Source organism: Hakea prostrata, chromosome 1 (genome assembly GCF_041222555.1).
Source record: "Hakea prostrata isolate BN-2017 chromosome 1, UWA_Hpros_2, whole genome shotgun sequence".
Classification (NCBI taxonomy): domain Eukaryota; kingdom Viridiplantae; phylum Streptophyta; class Magnoliopsida; order Proteales; family Proteaceae; genus Hakea; species Hakea prostrata.
In genome coordinates, this window is record NC_142600.1 from 12,022,235 (window position 1) to 12,040,898 (window position 18,664).

Below are 18,664 nucleotides of genomic sequence, written 5' to 3' on the forward strand. Positions count from 1 at the left end.
AATTAAATCATTCAATCGTTAGTAGGAAATAATTTTCATGTTTGAGAAAGTTTTTTGTAAAACAATTATTGAACTTATTCTATAGAATACCAAAAAAATAATTATGAAGGAGAGCTTTCCTATAAGAAAAACAATTATGAGATCGAGTTTAGATCACTTTTGGTCAAGAAAGAACAATGTATTTTACTAACGTTTTTCCACTATACAGTAGTAGTGAGCCCTACTAAGAGTCCCACTTATAATTTAATTTATTAATATTTAAATACAAATTTCTTTATTATTGTGTGATACAAAAGTGTCAAGAAAACGGTGAACCCATGCTTGGGTCTAAATGCACAGGACCATCAAGCCATGCACTTTAGGTGGTGGGATTGAAATTTCGGTATAAATTTTGATGTCAACAGTCGGAATTTAATGGTCAAGATCAAAATTTCGAATCCTACGGCCGAAATTTCAGCTTGATAATCCTGCACATTTAAAACCTTTTTCGCTATTTCTTTCCTTTTTATTTTTTCCCATAAAAGTTGTCCTAAATCCTAGAAAGAACTAGGTTCATTTCGAATGGTTCGCCGAACGGGTCAACCCTAGTGGCCGTTAACTGGTTTTACATGTTTTTCTCGTAATCTTCTCCAGCACCCGTGGAGGGCGACCTGCTTGCTCAGTTCAATGTAGCTTCGTGAAATCCGCCAGCTGAACGCTGAAACTAATGATCGCTTATAAACATAAATGCATGCGCGCTTCTACTTCATCAACAACTTCTTGTTAAGTTCGCACCATCTGATTCTCAGTTTCGCGCCGCCTTCTTCCATCATCAAAATGTCTTCCATCACTCTCCCGCCGGTTCTTCCTGTTCGGAGGTTATCCTTTAATGCTTCGGAGTCCTTCAAGAGCTGTAATTCGTCGATCTTTACGGGTCCCAGACATGGAATTCGAATTCGTGGCTTCAGTTCTGAAAACCTTAATAAATCTAGGCTTTCCATGAGCGTTTCCGTCGGAACCCAAACGGTTGTTGATGACGCCTTGTTTTCCGATTATAGGCCTTCTTGTGCTTTTCTGTTCCCTGGTCAGGTAATTAAGATCTGATTTTTGTGATCCCTCTTCTTTTTCCTTAATTGGAGTTTCTAGTAACTCTGAATGAATTAGTCGTTCATAATGTACTACCTTCTTGGTTATGTTGTTAGATCTGACAAAAAATGTGATTGAATTTCGATTTTTATTCTCATGTGAAGTGTTTGGAACCAAGGTTCTCTAGATGGGTAGTTATTGGAAACTTTCATGGCTTAAATCTGTTGTCTTTTGAGCTGTTTTATTTGGGGATTTGTTTTGAGCTGAAAAAGTTGAGCTAGTTAAAATAAGGGTACTGATATATTCCACTTTGAATGCCTTGACTCGGGTTACATTTGCAGCTTCTACATGAACAAAAATGCCTTAATTGCTCTTGGGTTTCCTTCTCATTTCTCAAAGGATACTGATATGTTCCACTTCGAAAGTCCTGACTTGGGTTACAATAGCAGCTTTTACATGAACATAATCGCTCTTGGGTTTCTATCTCGTTTCTCATTTTCGCTCTCTTCCATGAGCTTGCTAACTACACTTACCATTAGTTTTTTAGTTTTTCCATCGTACATTAAGCTCCCTCGCATTGAAGCAACTTTGAACTTTGATATTCTTTTAGTATTTAAACATTCTGATGATTCCACTTGTATTTTTCCACTCGGGAAGATGGAGTTCAGAATAATGTGCTATCTTGAAGAAAGTACTTATTGTCTACGAAGTGTTACTTTTTTTTATAATTTTTAAATCTTGATTGACTGCTTGTTTTTCAGCTTATTTGATTGTCACACTTCGGGTCCTCAAGATCTCCACACTGGCCAGCAATTTTATTTAGATAATTGATAAAAATCCAGTTTTAGGTCCTCCTGAAAAAGAGTGTAACAAGGGGGCATGCCCATATGAAAAAGCAATTCCTAAATCTTCAAATTGATAAAGTACTCTATTTGCTAAGAAGGCTGTGTCAAATACAACAGTGCCTCTATTATCTAACATCTATTAAATTTTTATTATTTCTGTCCCTCTCTTTGTTGAAGTCGTGGTTGAATTGAAGTCTATTGAGCCCTGTGCCTTTCATAATTTAAAAAACAATTAACTGCCTGACAACTTCACTGAAAATGAAAAAAGAAATTATCAGTCAACAATTTACTCTCCCATGTTCAAGAAACATAAGTTTTGCTGATATTGGTTGTTGTCTCCTCGAAGTGTCATATTACTTTTGTTCTCTCATATTTCAGGGTGCCCAAGCTGTAGGAATGGGTGTTGAGGCTCAAAATGTGCCAGCTGCTGCCGGCTTATACAAGAAAGCTAATGACATACTTGGGTAAGGTGTAGGATTAAAAGCATAATATTATCATTTGAATGCTTCTCCAAGGGGTTGCAGTGACTTGGGTCCTGATGTGCTTCTGGCTAACCCAAACCTGACTTCCTGACTTGACCTTCAGACATGGTGGGAGTAAATGAACTTGTGGCATAGGCAGAAGATAATTTGAACAATGTGGAAATTTTAGGTGAAAAACATATAGGTCATGGATGAACATTTAGGCTAAAAGTAACTGAACAATAACAAAATCCATCACTTGGCTACAAATGGAAAACCAACCCAATTGGGCTCAAAATGCCATTTTCAAGGAGCTGGACGTTATCGGGCAAGAAATTTTAACCCACCTCAATTCATTTCCCAGCTTCTTCTGCAGCTATCTTCTCTCTGTCCTTTTGAAACTCAGCCTTTCCATTGACTCATAGGTGAGAGAAGGTTACAGATATTAGAACATTGATCCTTGGAATAAAATAAAATATTCAACTCTACTGTCTTTTTCTTGCTAGCACTGATAGATATCTACTTCTGTCAATTGTTATCAAGTCTCATGGATTCTATTGTTGAGTGCAGTTTTGATCTTCTGGATGTTTGCACCAATGGTCCAAAAGAAAAGCTGGATTCAACTGTTATAAGCCAGGTCTGATTCCTCTCTGTCTTCATAGCCATTGATTTTTATTGCTGATGTTGAAAAAAAAAATTACTTTAATATTATATTTATAGGCATAAAATAGTGAGTCTCCACCCTGTGGTTTGATGGTAAGAGAACTTCAGTTCACACATTGACACTTCATTCCATCTTTTCTGCAGCCAGCTATCTATGTCACAAGCCTAGCCGCAGTTGAGGTACTACGTGCTCGTGATGGAGGTCAGCAGATAATTGATTCTGTAGATGTCACTTGTGGTCTAAGCTTGGGAGAATATACTGCTCTTGCCTTTGCTGGAGCTTTCAGGTGAGAACCACTGATGGATTCATTCTATGATCATGGTAGATTTCAGAATCCACAACAGGATCGTAAAAGTGCATAACCAGCAGAACAAGGCCTGGGATATCTCCCAAACCCGAATCTGATCAGCCCCAAATTACTAGCTGTGCTGAAATAATGTAGATCAAAATAAGATTCTAATGAAATCTGATCGCTAGAAATTACAACTTCTAACAGGCCCCTACAATAAGATTCCCCACCCAAATTACATAACCGTGACATTTTGCTCCTGAAATTCAAAAATTTATTGGGCAACAGTCTTCTAAAAATACCCCCACACTTTGACTACTTTGTTGGACTGAAAGAAAAACAAACTGTAGGATCTGGTTTGGGTTTAGTTTGGCCCATGATCAACCCCGTAAGCTGTTCTTCTCTTCATCCTTCATCGATCTCTTAATTCAAAATTTTCTAGTAACTGATGATGTCAGAGATGAAGCTATGTAATGCTAGAAACTTTGTGAAGCAATTTATGAGATTGTGTACTTGAACAACTTTTTTCTGTTGGCCATTCAGTCATTCAGCGATAACAGATGTTAGGAACCAACTAGAGTATGAGTGTACATGCAAACACTCCTTTTGCCCAAACCTTAAACCATCACAATTTTTTGTCCTAAATCAGTTGTTTAACATACACTTTTTTCCAGCAACATTATGACTCTTTAGATACACATCCAATAAAAGATGCAGTGTTATTAGTTCCGCAGTCCAGTGCATCACTGTTCCATGGAGCATCATAACTGCTCATAAGTGCCACAAACATTGTCTTTTTAGGGTATCTAAAGGGAAGAATGTATTTTTATCATATAGTACATTGCTTAACATTTGTTCTGCTTTTATTGTAATATTATTCTTTCATTATATGTTATTTTTTAATCATCGGAATCTCTCTCTGTTAGCTTCGAGGATGGACTGAGACTGGTCAAATTACGAGGAGAGGCAATGCAGGTGTGCATTTAGAAATGGCTATATATTTTACTTTTGCATTCTAACTGGTTCAGGGAGCTTCTTACTGATATATTCTTATGTGGCTTTCATCAGGAAGCAGCCGATGCTGCTAGAAGTGCTATGGTCAGTGTCATAGGACTAGACTCAGAGAAGGTCCAATTATTATGTGATGCAGCCAACGAAGAAGTGGATGAGGAAAATATAGTTCAGATCGCAAATTTCCTGTGTCCAGTAAGAATATGTACAAAATCCATTCAGTAGTCATTGGAGTATACAAGTTCAAATTTATTGAGGTGTGATTACATTTCATGATTGTAGGGTAACTATGCTGTCTCTGGAGGTATCAAAGGAGTGGAAGCACTAGAAGCAAAGGCAAAGTCATTCAAGGCTCGAATGACTGTAAGTTTTCCCTCTGTTTTTTATGAATTTTTTTTTTTTAATTTCTTCTATGTTGGAAATTTTGCAAGAGATATTCAGATAAATTTCCAGGCTGGTTCATATGGAATTTTATTGATCGTGCAGGCGTATGGCCTGTCAATCTTTTGTATGTTTGCACCTCAAAATTTAATATATTTGATTATATCAAGTATGCTACTATTTAACTAGTTGAATTTACTTGCATTTGTCTTATATGATGGTTTTCTCTATTAGGCAAATTAATAATCTCCTGTAATCACATCTAATTCAGGCTTGATTATCTCCCAAGCTTGGACTGGGTTTATCAGACTGGCACCTATGGCTGGCTGGGCTCTGTCTCTGAAGTCTAGATTCTTCTTTAGCCTGAATATCCTCATGACTCTGATGTTAGGACTCAAATTTAATTGGTTTAGTCATTGGAAGTCCTAGCTTCAAGGTGTAAATGGTTGAAATCTTCATGAGCTGCATGAGTGTGTTACAGTTTTCGGAGGCAACTAATTCATGCATTTGCCATGTATGGCAGATTTCTGGACTCAACGAAAGATTCTAATAGCATGTCTCCCATCTTTTCAGGTACGGCTTGCTGTTGCTGGTGCTTTTCATACCCGCTTCATGGAACCAGCGGTTTCAAGATTGGAAGCTGCACTTGCAGCTACAGAAGTCAAAACCCCCAGAATCCCGGTTATATCTAATGTTGATGCTCTGCCTCATGCAGACCCCAATACAATTAAGAAGATATTGGCACGCCAGGTATGCCCATCCATGAAATACCTCTTAGTGTTTTCCAATCTTCAGTTTTGCGTTGTCACAAAATATTTTAACTGGATTTTTTGTCTTGAAATGATAGGTTACTTCTCCAGTTCAGTGGGAGGCCACAGTGAAAAATCTCCTAGCTAAGGGGGTCAAGAAGAGCTATGAGTTAGGACCTGGAAAGGTAACTTCACTGCTAGTGCAAACTGTATAGCTAATTTTATTTTCTACCACAAAATGTCTCATTATTGAATCTCCCATTACTGTCTTCTAATCCATTCTCTATCGTTTTTAACACAAGTAGATTTTGCTGGATTGTCCATCAGGTTATAGCTGGCATTGTTAAAAGGATGGACAAAAGTGCAGCCTTGGAGAATATTGGTGCTTAAAAACAGATTTGTTTTCCTTAAAAGAGACTTTGAAGCCCGTCTACTCCATGAATTGGGCATTGGGCATTCGGGGGTGAACTAGCCATGGAGAGCTTCGGAGCTAGAATGTTTAGAAGATGGGCATCGTTATAATTCGCGACCCATTCTGAGATTCTTTAGCTTTCGTTTTTTGGGTAGGTTCTAAGATTGTTTAGCTGGTAGGTTCTTAGATTGTTTAGCTGCTGTGCTCTGAAACTTGAATGTCATAACTTTGTAAGTCTTGAGTTAATAATAACTTAGTCCTTATTATTACAAAGTCTCTCTTTGTAGCTCTTCTTCCCAACCCTACCCCTTAAGCCTTGCTCTTTCTGTCTCTTAACCGTGAGAATGAATTCTGCCAAAAAGTAAGAGAACGTAGGAATCACACAAGACACGCGATAGGATTGACATTTTTATGCATCTGATATGGATTTGTGCGAAGAATCTACATGCCACCGCTTGGACGCATTGGCATTTTCGCTGCAAAGCCAACGGTAAATGAAAGCAGCGTATCGCACTTTATGAACTGATGGGATGATTATTATACAACAAATACGAAGCCTTGTCTCAAATAATGTCTTAGGTATGCACTAAATTCTTCTAATTCCTTTAATCTTGCCATTAATGCTTTAAGATTCTATCATAAATTTTTTTAGATCAATAAAGACCATATGAAGATCTTTCACATTCTCTATATCTGTCCTTCAAGTCTCATAATAAGATAAATAGCTTCTATTGTACATCTTCCCAGCATAAAGTCAAATTGATTCTCTATAATTATAGTTACTTATTTTAAACAGTTTTCTATTACTCTTTCCCAAGGTATTACTCATCAGTTTGACTGTTTATTATAGACACAAAACATTGGCTTTTCTAAACAAAAATGACTTTGATATAGAAATATGGCGTAGTGGGTGAAATACCGGTACTGATAACTAAATAATTAGGCTCACCAGTGCTGATGTAAACAGTCAATATGTTTTAAATGTCTTGCACCGGTACAAGGGGTCAAAGTGAACATACAAACACAGGGCATCATCCTAGGAGGAATCTTTAGAAGGAAAAAAAAATCAACCGATTAAGCCATCCATGCCTCTTCTTTTTCTTACCCCAAAAGCTTTCGATGCCACATTGATAGTAACCAGAGAGGGAAAACGAAAGAATCAAGTAGGGGAGAAAAAAATTCTGAAATACAAAAGAAGGAAATACCAATTGCTAAACACAAAACAGTGTGCTGAAATGCAGCTATTATCTACCAACAAGAAATGCCCACAACTTCTTTGAATCCATCATCTAATTGTGTATAACATTACAAAACAGTCCAGTACCTTTTTTGGAGAAAGAATGGGTGACTTTATACAGAACAAAGCTCACGACCAAGTCACATGTACAACCATAAATATAAGCTCAGGCCAAGATTTTTGGATGGTAACAGAAAGTTCTAGTTCTGCTACAATACGGGCCCTTCTTTTTTCTCCTTTTTTTTTTTTTTTTTTTTTTCCGGGGTGGGGATAAGGGGGGGGGGGGGGGGGATAACCATTTATCATTGTCACTTGAATGCCTAGGAAGTGCTAAATGGCTCAGTGATTTCAACCTGGCAATGTTGAATGCAGGAATACAATATGACAGGAATAGGGCGGAAAATTAAATGGCATTCTTCAAAGACCTTCATTACCCATCATCTGCAAGTGTTCAAATTCAACAAGTCTTAAGTGTCAGAAGCTGGATAAAAAGTTCCCCAACTGCAGCACAGGAAGTAATGAATTCACTCAAATTTTTTCTTTTGTTCTTTCTTTTTCTTTTTTCTGGCCCGGGAGAGGGAAAGTCATAAATAAGATTTTCAAAGATTTTCCCAAGCCACTAAAATATGAAAAACACATAAATATTTTTAATTAACATCAAAGGATAATACAATTGTGATATATTGCTCCTTCTCATTGGGAGTTTGGTCTGACATCTCTAAAACAAAAAATTGTCACAAAGTGCATTTCAAAGATGAGACTAATTGGCCTTTTGCAGACATGGATAAGTTTGATCCTTCTATTTGATGGTGGACCTATATCCATCTCATTGAGCAAGTTTCAGCCTAAAACTAGCACTGAAGTTGATTTTAAGTCTAACAAATGCCACTTCAGTTCAGTATAATCTAGTAGTTCCGAACTAAATCATCCAACTAATTAAATGTGCCAAACGAACAATTAATACAGCCTTGTCTATGACTCCATAATGAGTCAAGTGGCTGATCTGCCAGCGTAATTTGTCCAAACACAAAATGGCTCTATCAATACTGAACAGCCCACTTTGCTCTAAGCAGTGGTAACTATCATTAGTCCATCAGAATTATGGAGGCCCCTAATGGAATCTTCTGAATGAAGAGAGTAATGGGTTTCCACATGCTAAATCATCCAACCCATATGCATTTAGGGTACAAAACTAGTGCCTTTCGTCTTCAGATTCCATAGTGATGTAAATTATGTTCAAACAAACTGAATCACTGGATCCAGTCCTGGAACCAAAACGAGTTCCATGTCACATCTCAAAAGCTGCTGAATGCTTACCAAAAGCATTCTTCAATGGAGAGAGACAAACACACCAAAAGAATCTCATGATGAAACATTTGCTTACCTTAAAAATATCCCCGAACATTCCTTGCATTGGGTTCCTGCGTTGCACGCCATAAAATTTCTCTGCTATTGCATCTAGCAACTAAAAGAATAAGTTATGTCAGAATCTAAACAACACATAAACAGCCAGATGACAACAAACTCAATCTCTCGCCTAATGCATTACAGTCAAAATAAACTGAACTGACATCTGAAGGACAAGCTATGGGTAAATCCTTTACAGATCCATTTGTTTCCACGTATAAACTATGTAACAGGAACACTCTTTAACTTTCTGTACTGATTTTTGCCAGTGAATATTCCTTTTATATGGCCTTTCACTCAGAAGCAAAACACAAACCATTTTGTGTGTGAAGAGGGGTGTATAAAATCTAAGACACTCAAAACATACAATAGGGCAATAAATAGTTGTCATAAGTCCTTTATTGCGGGTGGAAAGGTGTGGGGGGATATGGGGGGACACAAACACATTGAAAGGTAATGCAAGGAATTCAAGGATAAAACACAAGTTGAAATTATACTCGTTGGTGTTTAATTAACTAGAGATTGAAGGATTAACATAATCATAATATTCTGGAAGCAGAAAGACTTCAAACTCAGATAGACCCAAAATTAGAGCTGATTCAGACTACCTCATGTGAAGATATGCACAGACAATAAAGCAAGAAGGTAATAGGTTTTCAGACAGACCAGCCAATGGGTTGCTGCCAGAGTGGAGGAGAGAGATATAGGTGACGGAACTAGAACGTACAAATATCAGCTAAGGTGAATGTTTGGGTGCTCCAATATTGTGACCAAGGTTGCACCAATAAGTGAAAGGATGGAGAACCGCAGGTGCTAATCTTAGGATTTCTGATTCTCCAATATACAGGTCTCAGATCTGATCCTACTGTGGATCGAGTGGAGATAAAGAGCAGAGGATTGGAACCCCAAAACAGCACTTCAATAGGAGCCCTGGTTGTAGAGATCAATCAGGTCAAATCAGCAACCTTTCTCCTTCCTTTTTATCTTTAAACCTGAATTGAGGGCCAGGCTAGCCTCTTCCCTTTAGTTATAACAGAAATCATTTATTAAAAGGAGCTCAAAACCGAAATAGAAACTCCATTCCTAAAGAAGAAAATAAGATAGTGACAAACTGAAATTAGAAACCACCTGAGATACTATTGCAATGAAATAAAATATACTTTCTAAGACTGAGAATAGAAACTAAACAATCTGATGTACCCTCAATAGGATTGAGGACCAGATAGATCTCATCAAAAGCATCTCAAACATGAAAAATATGGCTTCTTGAATTTCAATTGGGGTCTATGGACAGCTCTATGGGCTAAATCTCATATGGAGTGCATTGGTCGCAAATGGATCAGCAACACCTTTTTTTTTGGGGGGGGGGGGGGGGGGGGTGCATGAATGAGTAAAGCCATTTGTTAATACAATGTGATGGAATGATATAGCAATCTAGACAAGGGTCCACATGGGATGAAAGGGGGTGAAGTTTTAAACAAGAAAAGGTCTATTGGGAGATTGTTGATATAGGATGAATTCCTTGAGATGGGGATCTAGGGTCTCTAGGTGTCAAAATGGGGTGAAACTTTCAGGAACGTCGATAATATGCAGGAAGACGATCTTCCGAGTTAGGTGATAGATGGGTCTCCACGTCTGTCCCTCGATGGAGGCTGTAAAGCTTAATCCTAAACCAAAACTAAGGGCTGGCTTGATGGAATGAATATTTCTCAGAACATAGAGTGTGAATCAAACCCATGTTTGAATTGAAATTGAGATACTAATGCAAGTTCTTCCCTTCAATATCAGATAGATTCATATCTAAAAGAGGTTGACAATAAGTTCTTTCAAAATTGACTATTTGTCCCCCTGGTACTCTGGTAGGGGTGTTCCAGAAATGTCTGCGATTGAGTAAATAGCTCTACAAACGAATGGATCGGATCGAATTGGAAAATGGAAAGATTTGTACAAGTTATACGTTTCGCCACCACTTTGTGGAAAATCATTAGGTATGAATATGTTAGATACCTGTGACTCGATAAGTGAATTAGTATCTCTCTCCAAAAAAGCATTTGGAAGAATAGAATAAAGAAAAGAGTCCATTTTTCTGCTATATTCCTTTTTTTTTTCTTTTTTTTTTCTTTCATTCCCACATAAAATAACAGAAATAGGTAGGGATGAATGGATGACCTGCAGGCTTACCTCACTGTTGATATGATCTTCGGATCAGCCCTTTGTACAATGAAGGTAGAAGACTGATTCCAGAGTCACAGAACTACAGAAGAATACTCGGAATTTGAACACCAAGATCCCAAACCACCTTGAACTTGAAACACCAAGGATCCCAGGTACTTGTACTTCAACCACTGAGAAACCTCAGTCTATACTTCAAACACAAGACAATTCAAAGGCAGAGAAGAAAGGCAGCAGCCAACTTTGCAACCAGCAAAAATTCAATTAACTCATATCTAAGTTTCTGTTCAACCACCATGGGGTACATAAAGGGCTACACAGCCTCACTTAAAAGTACTAATACTTCCCAAAAGGGAAAAATAACTGTAAATAAATAACACTACCTAGTATTGGAAGGTGTGAAACCTAATTACAATGCTAGGAATAACCTTAATTACCATAACTTTAGTACCTAAACCAGATACTGCAACATAGCCCCATTAAGAGGCCTTGGATGAATGACCTTGGAGTTGCGGTCACCGGAGAAGAAGAGTAGCAGCGGGAGGAGTCTTGGTGGAGAGAGAGAGGGGGAGGCAGACTCGTGGAGATGAAAGACATTGAGTCGAGCAGGTAATGAGTTAATTGGGGGTAATTACGTAATTTACTGCCCAGTGGGAGGAGTCAGCTTTTGAATGACTTAAATAAGGGTATTTATGTCATTTGCTGAGTCAAACTGGGGGCATTATTGTCATTTCCCTGCCCATAGGGCATTTGGGTAATTTGAAATTTAAATTTTAAATGACTTTGATAAGGGTAAGGGTATTTAGGTAATTTTACTAGCCATTTAACAACATAATTTAACTGTAGGTAACTTGTAATTATCCATGTCGGTGCCATGTAATTTTGGAGATAATAGTGGGTGGTCACTAGTTTCACCCCAAAAAAAGTGGGTGCTGTATAAAAAACTCAAAAAACTCAAAAAAAGTAAATAAATAAATAAATAAAAATAAAAGAATCAGAATTGGGGTTGGGGATAATTCAATTTACAGCTGGTGAAGATCTTCTTGGACAGCAGCTTCAACGATAGAAAAAGCTCTTTGGGGAAAGAAAACAGAAGAAACCAGCAGAAATCAGAACTGAGATAGTAATCCCATACTCACTGCTCAATAGAACCAAAAATCTTTAGGGAAAAAAAAATCATACTCATCAATCAAATCATCTATAATTGATGGGGGGATGCATCACATGTATATAGACAATCTAAAATTTCTAATTTGACTCAAAAGAGGACTCCTTATCACTCTAAATCTCAATAAGTAACATTATAATAGAATTCAATTTGGCTATAAGGTATCCTAATCCGACCCACAACACTAACTCGAATTTCGAATTTAACTACTATCCCATGTATTAGCATTAACCCCACTTTATGGGCTTGTAAATTAGGCCCATTACACCAATAAACCAAAAATATTAAGCCTAATGTTGATAAGCCCATCCATGGGCCAAGTTCTAAAGACGACTTGACCAAATGGACATTTTTAACTACATCAACTCTCCTGGTAAGAGCTTAGAAGTGATAGATGTTATGAAGAAAAGAAGGATTAATATAAATTGCATTCAAGAGTTTAGATGGAAGGGTAAAAAAACTAAAGAGTTGGATGACTTTAAACTTTGGTATATTGGGGATAAAACTAATAAAAATGGAGTAGGTATAATAGTCAATAAAGACTTTAAGAATGATGTGGTGGCTGTTAAAAGAGTAGGTTATAGGATTATTGCTATCAAGCTTGTAATGGAGAAAGAGATTGTAAATATAATTTATGCATATGCACCTCAAGTAGGATTGGATGAAAGTCTAAAGTTAGAATTTTGGGAAAATATGGATGGATTAATGCAAGAAATTCATCAAAGAGAAATGATTATCATAGGAGGTGATCTAAATGGACATTGGAAAAGATCAAAGAGGCTATGAGAGTGTACATGGAGGATATGGTTTCAAAGAGAGGAACGAGGAAGGGATTTCAATTTTAGATTTTGTTGTTGCATTTTTTATCTACTATTGTAAATACTTACTTCAAAAAGAGAGAGGAGCATTTAATTATCTTCAAAAGTGGACATCATAGATGCCAAATAGATTTCTTCCTAACTAGAAGGATTGATAGATTGTTGTGCAAGGATTGCAAGGTTTACCAGGGGAAAGGCAAGAATCCATGTAGCCGACCCCATTTAGTTGGGACAAGGTTTATTGTTGTTGTAACTCTCTTGGTGTTGAGAAAGATTCAAACACAAGTTTCTTAAAAATTTAAGGATGAGATAAGAGCAGTGCATATCCAGTTTTGCCCAAAACAATACTTCAGCATCTCGTAAGTGTTCAGAATGTAATATTCGAGGCAGGGAGCTTTCTTTTTGAAAAATTCAGGATGTAATTAACTTGCTCTTCAAGTACATGAGGAACAAATTCCACCTCTTCAAGGGTGGTATCTTAAACGCCAATGATTTCTTTTAGAGTGTTTTTGATCCACATAACTTGAGGAGTTGAGTTCAAAGCCCCTTGATGCAGACTCATCACCAAATCAGGCATCTATACTTAGGAATAGTTTACAATTTAATCACATATATAACTGGCCTTTGGTTCCATGGATTTAATTTGTAATTGGCCAATTTTGATGGGCCTAAAACATGAGCAGAAAGTAGGAAAGCTAGATTAGTTTCATTATTTTACTTAAGAGTCCTATCCTGAATCTATTTCCTTTACTATTTCACCTTCTGAGTGAGTTTAGGTTACCTAACAGTTTAAGGAATGGGTAGGCCTTCCATTTTTAGTAATAAGAGTCTATTTTGAAATCAAATTCTCACCTTGAGTCCTAGTTTGAGTTTTAAACTATGTTAGTCGATATAGCTATAGATATAGATGTAATTGCTCAATTGAGCTAGGAGTTGAAGTTTGATCTTTGTTTATTGCTACTAGTGAGGTACAACGGCATAGCATGGTGGTGTGACCCCTTCCCAACCCCAATTCTTTTCCTTCTAAGCTTCTAAAATTTCCCAAGCTTAAGTTCCTTTTTTCATTCTATTTTGTGCTCCCCAAAAATCCTAAAATTCAAACTTAGACTACACCACAACCTGTGTTCCTGTTTACCCCAAGAAACTACTCTAGAATCCTAAAACCCTAAACCCTAACTTCTTGAATTAAAATGTTGGAAGACTAGCCCCTAGTTAATCCCCTTCCATCTAGGCCTACATCACTCTTGACATATTTTGCCTCAATTCTCTTCATGTCCCAAGTTGTTAAGCAAAGTTGCTATGAGTCTCTAAACTTACCAAATTCTGCTTCATTTTTTTTATCATTATACCTCAAGTCTTTCAAATCTAATATGTACCTTTGTATTGTTTTGCTTTTGAGTCTCAACCAATTCCTTGAAAAACTTTTGTAGCTCAGTTGGTGACTGCCATCGGTATTACAACCCTATGTTTGAGAAGGTGAAGTAGTAAGGTAAGGGAAAGATGGAATCTACTCCCATATTACTGGATGTAACCCTAGACTGAATAGGATCACCCAGCATTATGGGCTAGTTTTCGAGGATCTCAACTCAAAAAGTTTGGGTTTAGCGTCTTAGGAATTTAGGACAGTATTCTGGGGTAACATAGGCTTATAGTGGCTAAATGGGGATGAAACTTGAGGAGTACTTAGATAATGGTATACAGGGATGATCCCTAATGTTTGGGACAGTTATAACAGTTTGATTCTACAAAACTAAGCTTGAATTTTGGATTTTGGATTTTGCGGGAGTAAGCAAATAAAAAATAAAATGGGGGAAAATATGGTTTTGGGTAAGAAAATTAGAAGAGGAATTAGGGTCAGGGATAATTCAAAATTCAATTTATTGCTGTTGAAGATCTTTTTTTGAATAGTAGCTTGAGCAATAAAAAGAATAACAGAAGAAGACCAGAAGAGAAGAATCAGAGTTGGGATAGCAATCCCATATGAAGTACTAGGCAGCAACAAAACTCTTATAGAAAAAGTCATATTCACTAATCAAATCATCTCCGGTTGATGGAGGAAGCATTACATAGGTACATGGAAGAAAATTCAACTGAAAATTTCGGTCGAAATGCCTGCAAAATCACAGATCGAAACAAAATATAGTAGTAGGAACACAAAATGTATTATATCGTGTCGTATTTCGGTCAATTCCGAAACTACACCTATGCAGTTATAAAATCACCATTTTCGGTCGATATTTCGACCTATTGTCATTTTGACCCAAATCAAGCAATATCGCCTCTTACATTTCGACCCTATTTTGAATTTTTTTTCTTCTTTCATTTCTCTTGCTTTCATCCCTCTTTTCACCTAATTTCTACAACTCCATTTCATTCAAACACTAGATTTGCTCCTCCATTAGTGGATTTTCTCAAATCATGCAAGGTGAGTAACCAACTTTCTCATTTTTTTTATTTTTGTTTTGTTTATGCCTTAAATTTTCTTGGATTGCTTCCAAATTTGAGAATGTTTACTTTAGAGTGTTGATCTATGAATTTGTAGTGGCAAAATTACTTTTTTACTCTTCTGTTATAAAAATATTAAATGTTATGCAATGTATATATATATATATATATAAAAATATATATTTATAAATTATGTATATTGCTAAAAATGTATATATATATATATATATATAGTAGATGTATGAGTTTCAAATTAATGTATGTGAGAGTTGAAACACCATATTGCTGTAATGGTGTTGAATCAATTTTTTTTCTTCCTGTTAATTATCTATTTTTACTATATTTAATATATATTTAAATAATATAAAAAATATATAAATGTAAATAAAATAATTTTAAAAAAATAATAAAAATAAAAAACTAATTAAGGGTTAGCCACTAGAACCTTATTGTCAGTATGGACCTTATGCTGACAACCAGGGTGCTCCTTCATTTGTTGAGTAGATCTTCCACTCTATACCACAACCACCATCAGCCTTTCCATATGCAATTGAGCCAGTTCCTTATCCAGAGATTCAAAACTTTCCACCATTAGGAAATCTTAGGCATGTGGATGAGGCCACGTACACAGCTGCAGTTGCCGACTATGTTGACAACTATATGGGGCAAACATCATGGGACTTGTATTGTCATTTGTATGGGGTGCAGCCGGAAGAGGGAGACATGGAATAGAGTAGACTTGTAATTGGTAACATTCTCGCTTCTTCTCATATGTAGTATATACTTGGATATTACATTTTCAATGGTTTTTTTTGATAAACTAGTAGTTCTATAGTGTTCATTATGCTTGAAATAGGTAATATGCAAGAATCCAAATCATTTTGAGTCCATATGAAGCCCGAAATTGAAGCTGCAATTTCCAGAAAAAATGTCCAATTTCGACCGAAACATCGAAATTCCGGCCTTTTGCAAGTTCGAAATTCCTGTTTCAGTCAAATTTTCTTCCTTGCATAGGTATGCAGTATACATGACCTAAAACTCCTAATTTGACTTAAAAAGGATTCCTAATCACTCTAACTCAACAAGTAAAATTATACCAGAATTTATCCCAATCCAAAGCATTGGCTCAAATATTGAATTTAAGTACTTCCCATGCACTAGCATAACCCCCACTTATTAGGACTATTACATCATAAACCAAATAAGAATAAGCTTAATGTCTACAGCCCACTCATGGGGGGCAAAATAAAGCATTCTAAAACCAAATTGACCCATCTGGACATTCTTAACTGCATCAAAAGCCATGAGGAGACTATATAGGAGAGGAAGGGTAAACAGAGGCCTCAGTCAAGAGAGGGCTAGAGGCTCCAGCCCAGGGGAGACAATGTCTGGCAGCCGATGGTGAAATCCTGTAATCCACCTGAACTTCCTTTTTTTGATTATTATACGGGAGTAACTAGTGGTTAGTCAAGCACATGATGTGAACGGAGTTATTAAGTGTTTTAGTTGAGCTGGATTAGGATTCGGTGAGGCTATCTTTGGAAATCATTAAAAGAAGAATATAATAAGAATAAAAGCATGATAATACAATCATTAGTATATGAATCTCAAAAGTCAGTTTTTGTTTTTTTTCCTTTTCTTTTCTCGGCATCCAAGCATAGCCTAAGTCCACTCCCATGTGGAGTCTATCCATTCTATTTTCTGAGTCAATTTAGATTATATTACTAGTAAAAGTATTGGGCCAGGCCTTTCCTATCCAGTGTTTTAGGTTTAATTTTTGGTCCTATATATAAGGTTGTAAGGGAAGCAAGCATTGCATGGATTTGGTATATACAGTTGATATTTTCCTGCTCTCTTCTCTATTGAAGATCCCTTGTGTGTGATCAAGGTAGGCCGGTCAATTGCCACCTTGTCTGGTGTTATTTCTTTTTGTTCTTATTATTCTATCACCCTCTTCATCCATATAAAATATCCTTCTATTTTCCTGAACTTTGAACATAGATCACCAACAACGAATACTCAGGCATTTCCCAACTAAATGGGGTCAAGAACATGGATCCTTGCCCTCCAATCAGCTTCACCGTCATACTTGATTGAAGGCTTAAGCTATGTTCGTCTTCCCTCCCAAGATCATTTTATGTCTGCCCCTAAGCAATTTTAGTTCTTTCAATCTGAATCGAATACTCCTCTCAATCAGCTTTAGAAGACCTTATGCTACATGCTTTTTCGAGATTAAACAATCAAAGCCATTGGATACCTACTTTTGACTGGATATTCTAAACCCTAAAAGAACTTGCTTGGATTTTCCCTCAGACCAAGCTGATCTAGAGAAATTTCATATTCCAATTTGGATTTCCACACTTTGATCGTTAGGCTCTGTCGACCATTATGTAGGGTTATTGTTGCAGCATGGTCCTGTCATATACCCAATTTGATATGGTCAATATTCTGTTTTCAGTTTATTAACCTGATTTGCAATTTGACTGAAATACTCTTTTCCAGTGCGAAAAAGACTGGTTTATTATTTCATATTTATCCATGGGATTGATCTCAAATTGTCAGAAAAGGTTCTCACTCATAGAACAGAACTCGAGCTGAATAGTATTTGATCTGACCATCTGATTTCTCTCTATTAACATCCTCCCTGATCTGAATTTCATTCTTCGAGGAAAGATTATGTATTGGTACTGTTCTGGTCATTCAATTGAAGTACTACATAAGGGGGATTTTAAGTTTCAACTGCCTGAGTAAATTGATAGAACTAAATGGCAGAGAGATGGCAGGTCTCGAAAGAGCAAGAAGACCAGCTCTAACTTAAATATTTCTTTCATTTACATGAAGAGGTAACAAAGAAGAAAGCATACCTCATCAAATGCAGGTTCCCTCTCCAAGCTTGACTTGAACTTTTGTCTTAACATCCTAAAAAGTGAAAAAGCATCTCTTTCCAAACTGCAGTTAAAAGAAACAAAATCAAATTGTAGTGTCTAGTTATCCTTATTTGTTATGAATGTCAACATGTTGCTCAGCTTTCAGAAGCTTCAGAAGTACAATATCTAGAGAAGTAGGACAGAGTCTATAATGTGTCTAACATGAGAAATTTCATGTTTCCAGAAACCATAGCATTGTTGACAACATAGTGTGAAATGAACATGCTTCATTCATTCATTTCATCAGAGATATTCTTAATTATATTAATCAAGTTGATACTTAAGTTCAGCCTTCAGCCCAAAGCCATTCTGGGGAGTGACTTGACCGTTTGATGGTATCCACCTAACACATCAATGATACAGGCAAGAGTGCATGGTAAGAGAATAGTGAAAGAGTTCCATGGGGTGTCAAAAGGTGGTGGTGCTACTCAGGCACACGGCCGAACTTTTCCAATACATAGGTGTTAACTATAAGCAATTAAACTGAACAGCGTACCAACAAAAGAAACAATCAAACAGAAATCACAAGATGAACAGCTTCTTAAAATTTTTTTTATGGGCATTAACTTATAGGCATCTCAGCATGTGTACGCGTGTTTGTGTGCATGTGTGT

The 18,664-nt window shown here is 36.7% G+C and overlaps 2 protein-coding genes across 2 annotated transcripts in view; one reads left to right on the forward strand and one right to left on the reverse strand.

The window, feature by feature from the left end:
• The first annotated feature begins 561 nt into the window (after nt 1–561).
• Nucleotides 562–6,151, forward strand: EMB3147 (Acyl-carrier-protein S-malonyltransferase). Its single transcript, XM_089163301.1, has 10 exons — nt 562–1,068; nt 2,289–2,374; nt 2,942–3,008; nt 3,179–3,321; nt 4,251–4,299; nt 4,393–4,530; nt 4,618–4,698; nt 5,290–5,466; nt 5,564–5,650; nt 5,793–6,151. Exons 1-10 carry the CDS (start codon nt 727–729, stop codon nt 5,853–5,855), a joined length of 1,233 nt encoding a protein of 410 aa, XP_089019427.1. The 5' UTR covers nt 562–726; the 3' UTR covers nt 5,856–6,151.
• Nucleotides 6,152–7,399: 1,248 nt separating this feature from the next.
• LOC149027511 (golgi-to-ER traffic-like protein) overlaps nt 7,400–18,664 on the reverse strand; it is a 32,078-nt gene continuing 20,813 nt past the window's right edge. The window contains exons 10-12 of the mRNA XM_089163314.1: nt 17,989–18,073; nt 8,499–8,579; nt 7,400–7,555 (exon numbers count right to left, since the gene is read on the reverse strand). Coding sequence (XP_089019440.1) covers nt 7,532–7,555; nt 8,499–8,579; nt 17,989–18,073 — 190 coding nt within the window. The 3' untranslated portion in view covers nt 7,400–7,531. The remainder of the gene's footprint in view (nt 7,556–8,498; nt 8,580–17,988; nt 18,074–18,664) is intronic.